The following is a 12796-nucleotide window of genomic DNA, read 5'->3' on the forward strand; positions in this document are numbered from 1 at the left end:
TGACTTGGCTCTGGTGTATTCCATAGAATCTTCCAAAAGCTTTCCTCCCTCCTGCAACACTACCGGCAGTTACACCCATACTTGCCAAGGCTATGCAAAATAGTCCCATTTAAGTCATGTAATTCTGCAGAGGTAATAACACCTAAGGAGTCCGAGACCAATCTTACCCAGATTATCAAACGCTAGTCACTTGCAAAGCAATGGGGAACCCACTGCTCTGGGCCGTTTAGCTTTTTTTACATGTGTTTACTTGAGCTGTCTCACTTTACAGGAGATGTGTTCATAATGTGATCTGATATCAAGAGGAAGGATTAGACAGTATTCTTAAAATTCCAAAGGGCTCTGCTGATGTGCTTCAAAGCACATATAAATAGATTTTTAAAAACAAATTAATTACACATGGCATTTCATTGTCATTTCTTTTGTACAACAAAAATTTAAGGGGAAAAAACAGAAAAATGTATCACTCACAATCATAAAAACAAAGCAAATATTTATGAGGAGATTAGCGACAGTCACAATATCTTGTCCCGTTGCTATAGCCAGAGCCATAGAACTGGCTGTGTGGGCGACTAGTATAAGGGTAACCATCATGATAAAGAAGGCCCCAATTGTTGGCTTGAAACCTAAGAAATGGGGGGGAAAAAAGTCTCAGTGTATCTTTTCCTAGATTAGGGTTTTTGTGTATACTATGCACATACCTCTTTTTAGTGCCACAGTACATAGTTTGCTTTTATTTGCAGAAAGGGAGTATCATCAACCATAAAGTGTTCTGTCCTACTGCATGAACACCACTTTAAAGAAAATGAATATCTTGGATTATAACAGGAATTCAGAATGGAAACCTATATACTTTGCACCTATAGCTGAGTCAATTAAAAGGCCAAATAAAGAAGTAGTCCAGCTGCAGGGAAAGAGTAGTAGGGTCATCTGCCTTCCTGCGCGCTCAACAACCTCTTTCAAATGCATCCTCAAAAACCATTTCCTTTGTCTTGTTTTCCACCCTTTATTTTTTACTCTCAGGCTATCTGCTCCTCTATATACTCTACTGGTCTATACTTTAAAATATCAGAATCTATAAACAACTGTATAATATTTTCATTTGTATGTGGTTTACTCTCTAATATCCTTCTGATCTACGTTTGCCTAATTTAGAGCAAGATTTTTAATTTTTTTTTTTTACTTTCACTCATGGCGAGCAGTCCTACTGATTTGATCGTATTAGACTGTAATCTCGTCAAGACAGGGTTTTTAATCTCTGTTAGGCTCCGTACAATGGTACTATATTGTTTATCATCATGAACAGTAATAACTGGACAGATCCTCAGCTGGTGTAAATTGGTGTAGCTCCATTAATGTCAGTGAAGCTACGCCAATTTACCTCAGCAGCAGATCTGGTCCAATAAATTTGTTAGCATAGTTAACTTGTAGAAAAGTCAAGTTCATTAATACCCTTGGGTCTCTTGCTCCATGAGCAGTAGATTAGACAAATCATAAAAAGGCACACACAGAATTTGGGAGGAACGCATAAATCAGTGTACAAGCTTACCAAAGCTAACTTCAGATTTGTATTAACAGTAAGTAGCTTCAACACATTCTATTTACCAACCTACCCCCAGAATAAAGGTTTTCTATGAGCTTATGCTAAAGGGGGGGGGAATAAAAAAGGGGACAAGGACCGTAGCCCTATAGGGAAGACGTGCAAACAGACCACCCATGGATACCTGAATTATTTGCCAAAGGAAAGAGTGAATGACCACAGTTCATTTTGATGCAGCTTTCTTTTATAGGATACTTGCCTATTAAGAAATAATTTATAGAGGTGAAGATGATGCTTGGTAAAGTCCTCATGGGTATTAGATCAGCTATTATCTTTGAGAAAAAATATGCAGATACTCTGTAGTAACCACTGATATATTCATGTCTAGAACACAGAAAAATATATGTATATTATAGATTATATTTCAATAATGAAGCCATATAGACTGGGATTTTCAAAGCAGCCTAAGGGAGTTAGACACCCAACCGCCATTAATTTTAATGGGATCTAGGCACCTAAATCCCTGCCATCATCTATAGTGACTAACTTTAAAGAGCTCCAGAAACCTTATAATACAGGGTACATTGGAGTACTGATTAAGCTTCTCTTGTTGTTCATTATTCTGTATAGTTTAATTAAGCACTATATTATTCATCTCACCTCTAATCTAAACAATCCCAGTTTCTTCAATCTATTTTCATATGAAACTCTGTCCGTGCCTCAAATCGTTATCACCTTCTCTGAATCCACTCAATTTCTGCTGTACCCTTTTTGAGATTGGATGACCTGGACTGAACACCATATTCCATCCTTTGTGGTGAAGACATGCAAAGAAATCATTTAACTTCTCTGCAGTGTTTATATTCCTTAATTGTTCCCTTTACTTCCCCGACAGTCTAGTTGATTTGTTGATTCTGAGGATATACTTACATATTTCCTTTTTTGATTTTGTGTCTTTAGCTATTTGCTCATCATAACCCTTCTTAGTCTTCCTTATTTATATCTTATATTTTTATCTTCCATAGTGTATGCTCCTCTTTACTCACTTCACTTTTCATTTTTTTGATTCATACCTTACTTAGCCTGAAAAACCTCTTGAACTTTGCCATTTGACCATACTGCTTTTTTCTTGCCCTCCTGGTACTACTTTTGGTTAAAGGGAAATGCATCACTTCTGTGAATTATAAACTGCTTAAGCAGGCTCCATGCTGATTCTAGTGTTTTCTATCCCTTAATTTTGACTTTAGAGTCTTTTTGATTATCTTCTTCATTTTTCAAAAAACCCCCACCTCCTTGCTCAAGTTTAGTGCCACAGTGCTAGTTTTTGGTATGATTTCTCTCCTACAAATGTTCGGTTTAATTATTTTGGTGGTCACTATGACTTAGTAGTGGTTTGGTTATAGTTACTTCTTGGACCAGCTCTTGTGAGTTTCATTTAGGACTAAATGGAGAAAAGCCGGTTTAGGCTTATCTTTGCTGCAGAGTTAATTTGGTCTGTTACTCGGGCGTTGCTCCTGTCCACAAACAGAAACATCTTATGCAAGTTGGTAGCGCTTTACACGGGAGCTCGTTGGCCCATCCTGGGCTATAGGCTAAAGCCCAGAAATGTTAATACTGAGGGTGGTAGCCCACCGACTGTACTGTGGACACAGACTTTCTTACATGTGCCCTAGAACAGTGGTTCTTAACCAGGGGTACACAGAGGTCTTGCAGTGATACATCCACTCAACTAGATATTTGCCTAGTTTTACAACAGGCTACATAAAAAGCACAAGCAAAGTCAGTACACACTAAAATTTCATACAGTGACTTGTTTATATAGGCTATATACTATACACTGAAATGTAAGTATAATATTTATATTCTAATTTATTTATTTTATAATTATATGGTAAAAATGAGAAAATAAGCAATTTTTCAGTAATAGTGCGCAGGGCCGGATTAACGCAGGGGCTTTAGGGGCTGCAGCCCAGGGCCTCGGGCTAAGGGGGCCCCGGCGCAGCAGGACTCAGGCAGGCTGCCTGCTTGCTGTGGCTCCACACCGCTCCTGGAAGCGGCCAGCTGCTGGCACATCTCTATAGCCCCTGGCGGGCGGGAGGCGGCTACATGTGCTACCCTCACCCCCAGCACCATCCCTGCAGCTCCCAATGGCCAGGAACTGGCCAATGGGAGTTGAGGGGGTGGCACTTGCAAACGCGGGCAGCGCATGGAGACACATTGTCCCCCTCCCCCCAGGGGCACGCAGAGACGTGCCCAGCAGCCGGCTGCTTCCAGGAACGGCGTGGGGCTATGGCAGGCAGGCAGGCAGCCTGCCTGAGCCCTGCTGCATCGCTGGCCAGGAGCCACCTGTGGTAAGTGCCTCCTGGCCAGAGCCTGCAGGCCAATCCCCTGCCCCAGGTCAGAATCCCCACCTGCACCAAACTTACTCCCAGAGCCCGCGCCCTTCACCCTCTCCGGCACCCCAGCCCAGAGCCCCCTCCTTCACCCAAACTCCCTCCCAGAAAGAAAGTAATATAACAGCTGTTCTAAGCTAAGAAGGAGGCCATTTTGAATTAACTATATTCTACATGTTTTAACACGGAAATGTAACCACAGAACAGCTTTATGTTTATTAAAAGGCAAGTTTAGTATAGCGTTAATAGCCTCGATGCCATAATTGTGATAATTTTGTTTTAAATTAGGAAAAAGACTTGTATACAGGGGCCCCACAAAATCACAGGAGAGTTAATCCGGCCCTCAGAGTACGCTGTAACACTTTTATATTTTTATGTCTGATTTTATAAGCAAGTAGTTTTTAAATGAGGTGAAACTTGTGGGAGTACTCAAGACAAATCAGACTCTTGAAAGGGGTACAGTAGTCTGGAAAGATTGAGAATCACTGCCGCAGAATAAGCATTTCTAAGAAACACCTATTTAAAATATCAAGCAATAGTTTCTCTAAACTTTGTAACATTTGCTTATTTTACATGTGAGCTGCTGATTGTGGCGAGAGAAAGTTATATTTAAATTCTGCATCCAGCCAATAAATCTTATAGTAGCCTCACTCTTCTCAAATGGTATCTGTGACAGGGCCTGAATGGCCAAGTGAAAAAAATTAATATTTCCTGAAACACCTATTTAAAATATCAAGCAATAGTTTCTCTAAACTTTGTAACATTTGCTTATTTTACATGTGAGCTGCTGATTGTGGCGAGAGAAAGTTATATTTAAATTCTGCATCCAGCCAATAAATCTTATAGTAGCCTCACTCTTCTCAAATGGTATCTGTGACAGGGCCTGAATGGCCAAGTGAAAAAAATTAATATTTCCTAAAACTCCCTTAATCCTGTTTATATTCTGCTTCTCCTTAAACTGCTACTTCTCCAGGAAAGATTTATAGCCCCAGTGACTTTCTTCAATCCCTCTTCCTGAAGATAGGTGTTTTGCCTATTCAATCAAGAAACAGGAACACCACCACAGCTTTAAATGTTGTTCTATGTTTCTCACACTTTAACAATGCCATATTTCTCAACTGTGAAAATCAATTACCTGACATCACAGATGTGAAAACTGACTTTTTATGCTAGCTGGCAGGAGAGTTTTTGACCGTATCTATTAAACGTATAACAATGACAACCAGTTTCTGGTTTGGGGGCTATACTTCTATTGAGAGAGACTAATAATCAGGGGTAACATTGAGTAGGACAAAGTGGTAGTAATCTATTCAAGCTCTGCCTCCAGCTCCAGAATAGTTGGGTTTTTCTATTAAAATGATCAGCAGTCAGTTATCAATGCTCATATTCTCATTATCATTAAACTTTTGAGTTAATACCACAGAGAAAGAGCTGGGATAGTTCACATCTATCTTAGGACCAAATGCTAAGCTGTGCCTTCAGTAACAAATTCATCACTAGACCCTAATGATGACGGATAGATAAGGGGTTATCTACATGGGGAAGTTAGTGTATAAGTTAAAGGTAAACTGATACAGCAACAAATAAAACATTCAAAGCTTTCTATTACACAGGGATTTACCTACATAAATATCTTTTTTTCTGTGACAAAGAGTTCAATAGTTGTAACACTGCTCAAACACTGATTGGTGGTCAAAAAGAATAAAGCACCAACTCTGTGGAAAGAACAAACAAAAGCAAGACAATTAGCTACTCAAATAGCTTTTTTAGCTAATGAGGAAGGAAGAAAATTTATCAGAGGGAGATGGGTATGCTATTACTACATGAAAATGGAATACAGATGCAGGAAGCAAATAAATTGTTTAGTGGAAATAGTTCCCTTTTGATCGTACGTTAGAAAATAGTCAAACTTCTGGCTGAGGACAGATGGAAGCTGCTTCCCATGTAGTCCATCAACTACCTTTACTGTATATACCCTAGGTACTGCTCCATGTAACATAATCTTATGGAGCCTATAAACTCCTCAGGGTAGGGACTGTCTTTTTGTTTGTGTCTGTGCAGTGCCAAGCACAGTGGGGTCCTCAACTGTCTCTTGATGCTACCATGATACGAACAAGCACTGTTTTTCCTCTCTCACAGATACTTCTTAAAAATGTAATTTATTTTCTACAGTGCGTAGCTGTCTCCTTACTTCAGCACAAGAACAGAGGCTAAGTAAAAATCTAAACAAAATGAACTACAGTGTATGCCCTACTAAAATTGTTCAGTTCCCATGTTTACTAACCTGTTCTGAATGCCACTGGAATCATTTTTTATTCCAGAGAAAATGGCTCCTACAACTACTCCCAGACCGGTTGTAATACACAGCTGAAAGAAAAATCAAGTTAGATTTTGCATTTTATTACAGATAATTATAATTGAAAATTATAATAACTACAGTAATAACCTAATTAAACAGCAACAGCAGTTACTCATTAGTGAAGTGACAAAAATGTTTTTACAAAATACTCTACAGTATTTTATTGTATTCTATTTTCATTCAAAGTTCTGACAAGAGTAATGTGATTTTATAACCAACAAGAATTATACATTAACACAGAATTTGTGTCACTGTTCAAACAAATTTCAATAAACTCTTAGACTTTATTTGTTCAATTTCTATAAACAATTTAATGGTAGAAGATGTATGGCTAACTACTGTACAGCTCAAAGGTGGTAGGATTGCTTCAAACAGATATTAAAACTGATTTAATGAGAGAGATCTAGAGATATACTCCCTACTGGAAAATAAACATCTGGTTCATTCACTTAATCTGTAGAGTAGCCAAAGCAGGTCTGCAATGAAAACTATGACAGCAATGAGAGAAAATAGTTGGCATTCTGGAATCTTGCAGATGAAGCAACATGAATAGCATCTACAAAAAACTGACGTGCATCTGTGGACCAGGAAAAAAAAAAGTGTGACATTCAGCACAGAAGATGACGTAGGAAGATAATTTCAAATTTGTCAATTTATGTCTTCCTGGAGAGCTCTCTTGGATGACATCAGAAGCTTGCCATCAACCATTTTAAGAGGTCAACTGATCATATAAGCAAGATAGAACAAAACCAGCTTTAACATTTTTTGAGAAAAATCAGTAAGTCTATATATCAGCTCAAAAGTCACTCCTCTCTAGGGTTTCTGGATGTCTTCATCAAGAAAATAAAGAATTTAACATAGTCTTTGATGGTTATTTGTATCTATTTGGGAATTTGCAGTCAGGACAAGTGTCTATGTTGTGATTCTTTCCTCTATATCAGAAAGAGAGCAGAATATAGTACGGAAATTACAAGGAGACTTGCTTTCTATATATCTATGGTTAACGGTTTCATAGTTTTATAAATTTAAGACCAAAAGGGACCATCATGATCTTTTAGTTTGACCCGTTGCATAGCTATATAATATCACCCAGCAAATCCTGCATCGAACCCAGTAACTTTTTTAAAGGCATCCGATCTCGATTTAAAGATTACAAGTAATGAATAATTCATTGTGACGTATGATTAAAATATGATCACGTATATCATTCTCACTGTTACACAAATGTAACAAATCTTATATCAGGTATGCCATGTAAAGTAACAATGGAAAAGTTACAATCTATCAAATATGATTATCCTGTTTGTATGCATGTATCTTTTTACCTCAAGTTATGAATATTGACTGTATACCTGTATTACAAATATGTTTGCTCCTGGAGTAACACCTGCAAGATAGCTGGCATTCAGTCTAGCCAACACATTGTGAATGAACCATTCAAGTTGATGGCCCATTAATTAATATAATGAGCCACAGAAAAAAAAAAACTTATCCCCACTCGATGTGCCTTCCTGATGACATTTTAACCAGAATATGGGGTAATGACTGCACCTATGACTCATCAAAGCATGAAAGGGCATGTGAGTAACTCATGTGACCCTGGACTCCATCTTGTGCCTGTACTTTTCCACAAATTAAGACGGAGAGCTTTCCCTCCACATGGGAGAAGGCATAAAAGGCCCTGGAAGCATCTCCATTTTGACTCCTTCCTGCTCTGATCTCTGGACTTACACTAAAAGGAGCATTCCAAACAATGGGCTGAGGACCTTCCAATCTTTTGGGAAGTTACCAGAGATTTTACAAGCCAGCAGTTTATTCCATCACTGCTACAAACCTGCTCCAAGAACTTTGCAATGAGTGTATGTATTTGTTTTCCTTGACTATTTTAACTCTCCCCTCTTTCTTTTCTCTTAGAAATAAACCTTTAGATATAAATACTAAAGTATTGGCAACAGCATGATTATTTGATAAGATCTGAGTTATATATTGACCTGGCTATAAGGGATTAGAAGAACCCTGTGATGAAAATGGTTTTAAATAACCACTCATCATATAGTCTGGTGTCTGGGTGGTGACAGAAGGGCTGGAATGCCTAAGGAGATTGCATTTCTGACTTCTTGTTAACCAGTGTGGTGACACAGAAGTTTACTTTTGTTACTGGCTTGGTATATTTTATGGAAGAATAACCACCAGTCTGGGGGTGACTCTGTCCTATTTCTCAGCCGTTTGTCTTGAATCTGGTATTCTCAGCTGTGAACCATTGAGGCACGGTGACATCTACCACTTTCCTTGGATATCTGTTCCAATCACAAGTAGTAGATACCTTCTCCCTGAGTAGGTACTTACAGTCTGTGCTCAAGTCACCTCTTAACCTTCTTTTCAATAACTAAGTATGTTGAACACTTTAAACTCTTAGCTATAAGGTATCTTCACACTTTGAATCATTCTTGTGGCTCTTCTCTAAACATTCTGCATGTTTAACACCAGAAGTGGAGATAGCATTCCAGCGATGGACCCACCAATGCCATTTCCAGAGGTAATATCTTCTCCTTTCTTCTACTCCATATTGCCCTGTTTATAAATTTAAGGTTCTTATTAACTCTTTTAACTATAAAAGAAAAGGAGTATTTGTGGCACCTTAGAGACTAACAAATTTATTTGAGCATAAGCTTTCGTGAGCTACAGCTCACTTCATCGGATGCATTCAGTGGAAAATACAGTGGGGAGATTTATATACATACAGAACATGAAACAATGGGTGTTACCATATACACTGTAACGAGAGTGATCACTTAAGGTGAGATATTACCAGCAGGAGAGCGGAGGGGCAGGGGGAGGACAACCTTTTGTAGTGATAATCAAGGTGGGCCATTTCCAGCAGTTGACAATAACATGTGAGGAACAGTGGGCGGGGGGGGGGGAAATAGTTTTACTTTGTGTAATGATACATCCACTCCCAATCTTTATTCAAGCCTAAGTTAATTGTATCCAGGTTGCAAATTAATTCCAATTCAGCAGTCTCTTGTTGCAGTCTGTTTCTGAAGTTTTTTTGTAGAAGAATTGCAACTTTTATGTCTGTAATCGAGTGACCAAAGAGACTGAAATGTTCTCCGACTGGTTTTTGAATGTTATAATTCTTGACGTCTGATTTGTGTCCATTTATTCTTTTACGTAGAGACTGTCCAGTTTGACCAATGTACATGGCAGAGGGGCATTGCTGGCACATGATGGCATACATCACATTGGTAGATGTGCAGGTGAACGAGCCTCTGATATCGTGGCTGATGTGATTAGGCCCTATGATGGTGTCCCCTGAATAGATATGTGGACACAGTTGGCAACGGGCTTTGTTTCAAGGATAGGTTCCTGGGTAGTGTTTTTGTAGTGTGATGTGTGATTGCCGGTGAGTATTTGCTTCAGGTTGGGGGGCTGTCTGTAAGCAAGGACTGGCCTGTCTCCCAAGATCTGTGAGAGTGATGGGTCGTCCTTCAGGATAGATTGTAGATCCTTGATGATGCGCTGGAGAGGTTTTAGTTAGTGGCTGAAGGTGATGGCTAGTGGTGTTCTGTTATTTTCTTTGTTGGGCCTGTCCTGTAGTAGGTGACTTCTGGGTACTCTTCTGGCTCTGTCAATCTGTTTCTTCACTTCAGCAGGTGGGTATTGTAGTTGTAAGAACACTTGATAGAGGTCTTGTTGGTGTTTGTCTTTGTCTGAGGGGTTGGAGCAAATGCGGTTATATTGTAGAGCTTGGCTGTAGACAATGGATCGTGTGGTGTGGTCTGCGTGAAAGCTGGAGGCGTGTAGGTAGGAATAGCAGTCAGTAGGTTTCCAGTATAGGGTGGTGTTTATGTGACCATCGCTTATTAGCACCGTAGTGTCCAGGAAGTGTATCTCTTGTGTGTACTGGTCCAGGCTGAGGTTGATGGTAGGACAGAAATTGTTGAAATCATGGTGGAATTCCTCAAGGGCTTCTTTTCCATGGGTCCAGATAATGAAGATGTCATCAATGTAGCGCAAGTAGAGTGGGGGCATTTGGGGATGAGAGCTGAGGAAGCGTTGTTCTAAGTCAGCCATAAAAAAGTTGGCATACCGTGGGGCCATGCGGGTACCCATAGCAGTGCCGCTGATTTGAAGGTATACATTGTCCCCAAATGTGAAATAGTTATGGTTGAGGACTATAGCACTGCACTGTGAGGTTCCATTCATGACCCGTATGTCCTTTTAAGGGGCCTTTCCTGGACACAGCTCTCCATCCTATACGTATAGACTACATTCTTTGTTCCTAGATCCTGCAGTTGTCTCTGTTAAAATGCATGTTGCTTGACTGTGCCCAGCTTACCAAGTGATCCACATTGTTCTGTATAAGTGACCTGTTCTCATTATCATTTAGCACTCGACCAATCTTTTTGTCATCTGCAAACTTCATGATGAATAATTAAGGTCATTAATAACATTTTTGCACAGTGTTGAACCAAGAATTGATGTCAGGAGAATCCCAGTAAAAACGCCCCACAAAATAACTGGGGAGGATGTGATCAAGTTGAGGGAAGAGATTAAAAGAAAGAGTACAGGGCAGTCAGAGGAAAAAGGCCCAGAAGAGAGCATAGGTAGAAGTCCTCTCCCAGAAGGGATGGGACTTTAAAAGAATCTGGCCAGAGGGTCGGGTCCTGAGCATAGGAAACTGTTGGAAAAAGCCACAAAAAAGCTGATCCATAATGGTTGTGCAGCAGCCTAATCAAACTCAAAAGTGTCTAAAAGCGTGATATCACATTCCTCTACAAGACCTACTTTCGATAAAAGCATATTGATTGGCATTATTTATATTTCCATCTTTTAATCCTTTATTGCTCTGGCAATAGGACTTTTCAGTCAGTTCCCCCAAAGCATGTCAAATGTATTTCTTCACAAAAGTCATTAGCTTCCAAAGAAGCACGAGGGCAGCTCCTCTAGAAATATACCTATAAAAACAAGTTGCCCCTTGCCTGTTCAATGTCTTATTTATTGATATTATTTTAAAAGAGCCTCAAATGTTTGTTTAAATACACAGTTGGCACTTGGGAAATTCTAGGAGCTACCAGACTGATTGAAGGGTGATAATTCAGCCACTAAACCATGAGAATTTTCATATTTGAGGAGCCCAGAACTGAGAACTCAAGATTGACAAAGGCTTTCTTGTACTAGATAAAAACTAGCATCCCTGCTCTGCTGATGAGGAACAATGGTAACAAAACCAAAAACTCCTAACATAATACAAACCAAAGTGAGAATAAACCTCATCTTTTATACAACAAATATATCTTCAGAGTTTGCTTTACAAAATGTGTATTTCTAATATTTCCAGCTCAAACAAATATATTCAAAAATAGAACTAGTTTAATAACTATAGCAAAAGGATCTTTAGTAAACTAAGTGCGGAGGAGGGTACAGAGACATTGCTGAAGTAAAGAGAAACCTCCTTCCCTTTTGTACTGAAATAATAAAGCAGAAAAGAAATCACTTCTAAACTATTATTTCTTTCAAATGCTAGGTTCAAACTTAATATTTTTTTAAAGTAGCAACCTTTTGCTTGTAACAAGGGTTGTATTTTTAAGTCTATTCAATAATGGATCTAGGGGGCGCAGGGGAATTGAACCATATTAATAATTTATTTCACAGTAAAGCCCAATAGAAAGGTTTTTAAAGCCTAGTTGATTCCAGAACAATCCAATTATTGTTAGTTTTAAGTCAACAGAAACATGAATTTTTCCAACAGATAAAAAAGTATGAATGACTTTAATGACATAATCAGAATGATGAAAATTTGTACATGATTATTTCTTAATATGTAGAAGCAAAAAAAAATCTCAGCAAAAATGATGGTGTCAGGCAGTTCAGACATGGTTAAGCATGAGGGATGCATGAGTCTTAACACTATAAAGCATTTCATACGTGGTACTGTATCACTAAGAACCTGCTGAAAGGACCAAATGTCAGGGATAATTCAGCCACTAAGCTAATTGTAGTGGAAAACAAGGATCATATCAAGACCAATTTGGAGAGGATTAGCAAAGACGGCTTAGTGAACTGTGTACCATTTATAGAATTTATTTGAAATCCATTCCTAATGAGGTTTGGGAGACAGAAAAGATTGTGAGAATGAAAGTCAGGACCATTAACCCTGGAGTATTATAAAGCTTGAGAGTATAATTCTTGTCACAAGGTCAAGCTTTTACAAACCAATTATTAGGGATATCCATAATATCAACATACAGATACACACCCAGAAACCTTTTAACTTGAGAGATACTGAACAGCTCTCCAGTATGCTGGTGACCATAGTTTTTTGGAAAAGTTTTGCATCATTGTTGGAAAAACGCTCACAAAGGTTTGATTGTGTCATTTAAGTATAGTTCAGTGCAGAGCCAATGAGAGCACAAAAAGGCATTCAGATAGAATGTGTGCTGGAGCTCCTGGGCATGCGGACTCTGCATATGCAGTACTTCAGTGCTTTGTAGGGCGAAGCCT

General features: G+C 38.9%; 1 protein-coding gene across 1 annotated transcript in view; it reads right to left on the bottom strand.

Moving 5' to 3' along the window:
- Nucleotides 1-12796, bottom strand: part of LOC102935257 (broad substrate specificity ATP-binding cassette transporter ABCG2-like) — a 34224-nt gene that overhangs the window by 4384 nt on the left and 17044 nt on the right. The window contains exons 9-12 of the mRNA XM_007066641.3: nt 6218-6300; nt 5559-5648; nt 1800-1924; nt 472-626 (exon numbers count right to left, since the gene is read on the bottom strand). Of these exons, the coding sequence (XP_007066703.2) occupies nt 472-626; nt 1800-1924; nt 5559-5648; nt 6218-6300 (453 nt within the window). The remainder of the gene's footprint in view (nt 1-471; nt 627-1799; nt 1925-5558; nt 5649-6217; nt 6301-12796) is intronic.

This window comes from Chelonia mydas, chromosome 4, assembly GCF_015237465.2.
Source record: "Chelonia mydas isolate rCheMyd1 chromosome 4, rCheMyd1.pri.v2, whole genome shotgun sequence".
NCBI lineage: Eukaryota > Metazoa > Chordata > Testudines > Cheloniidae > Chelonia > Chelonia mydas.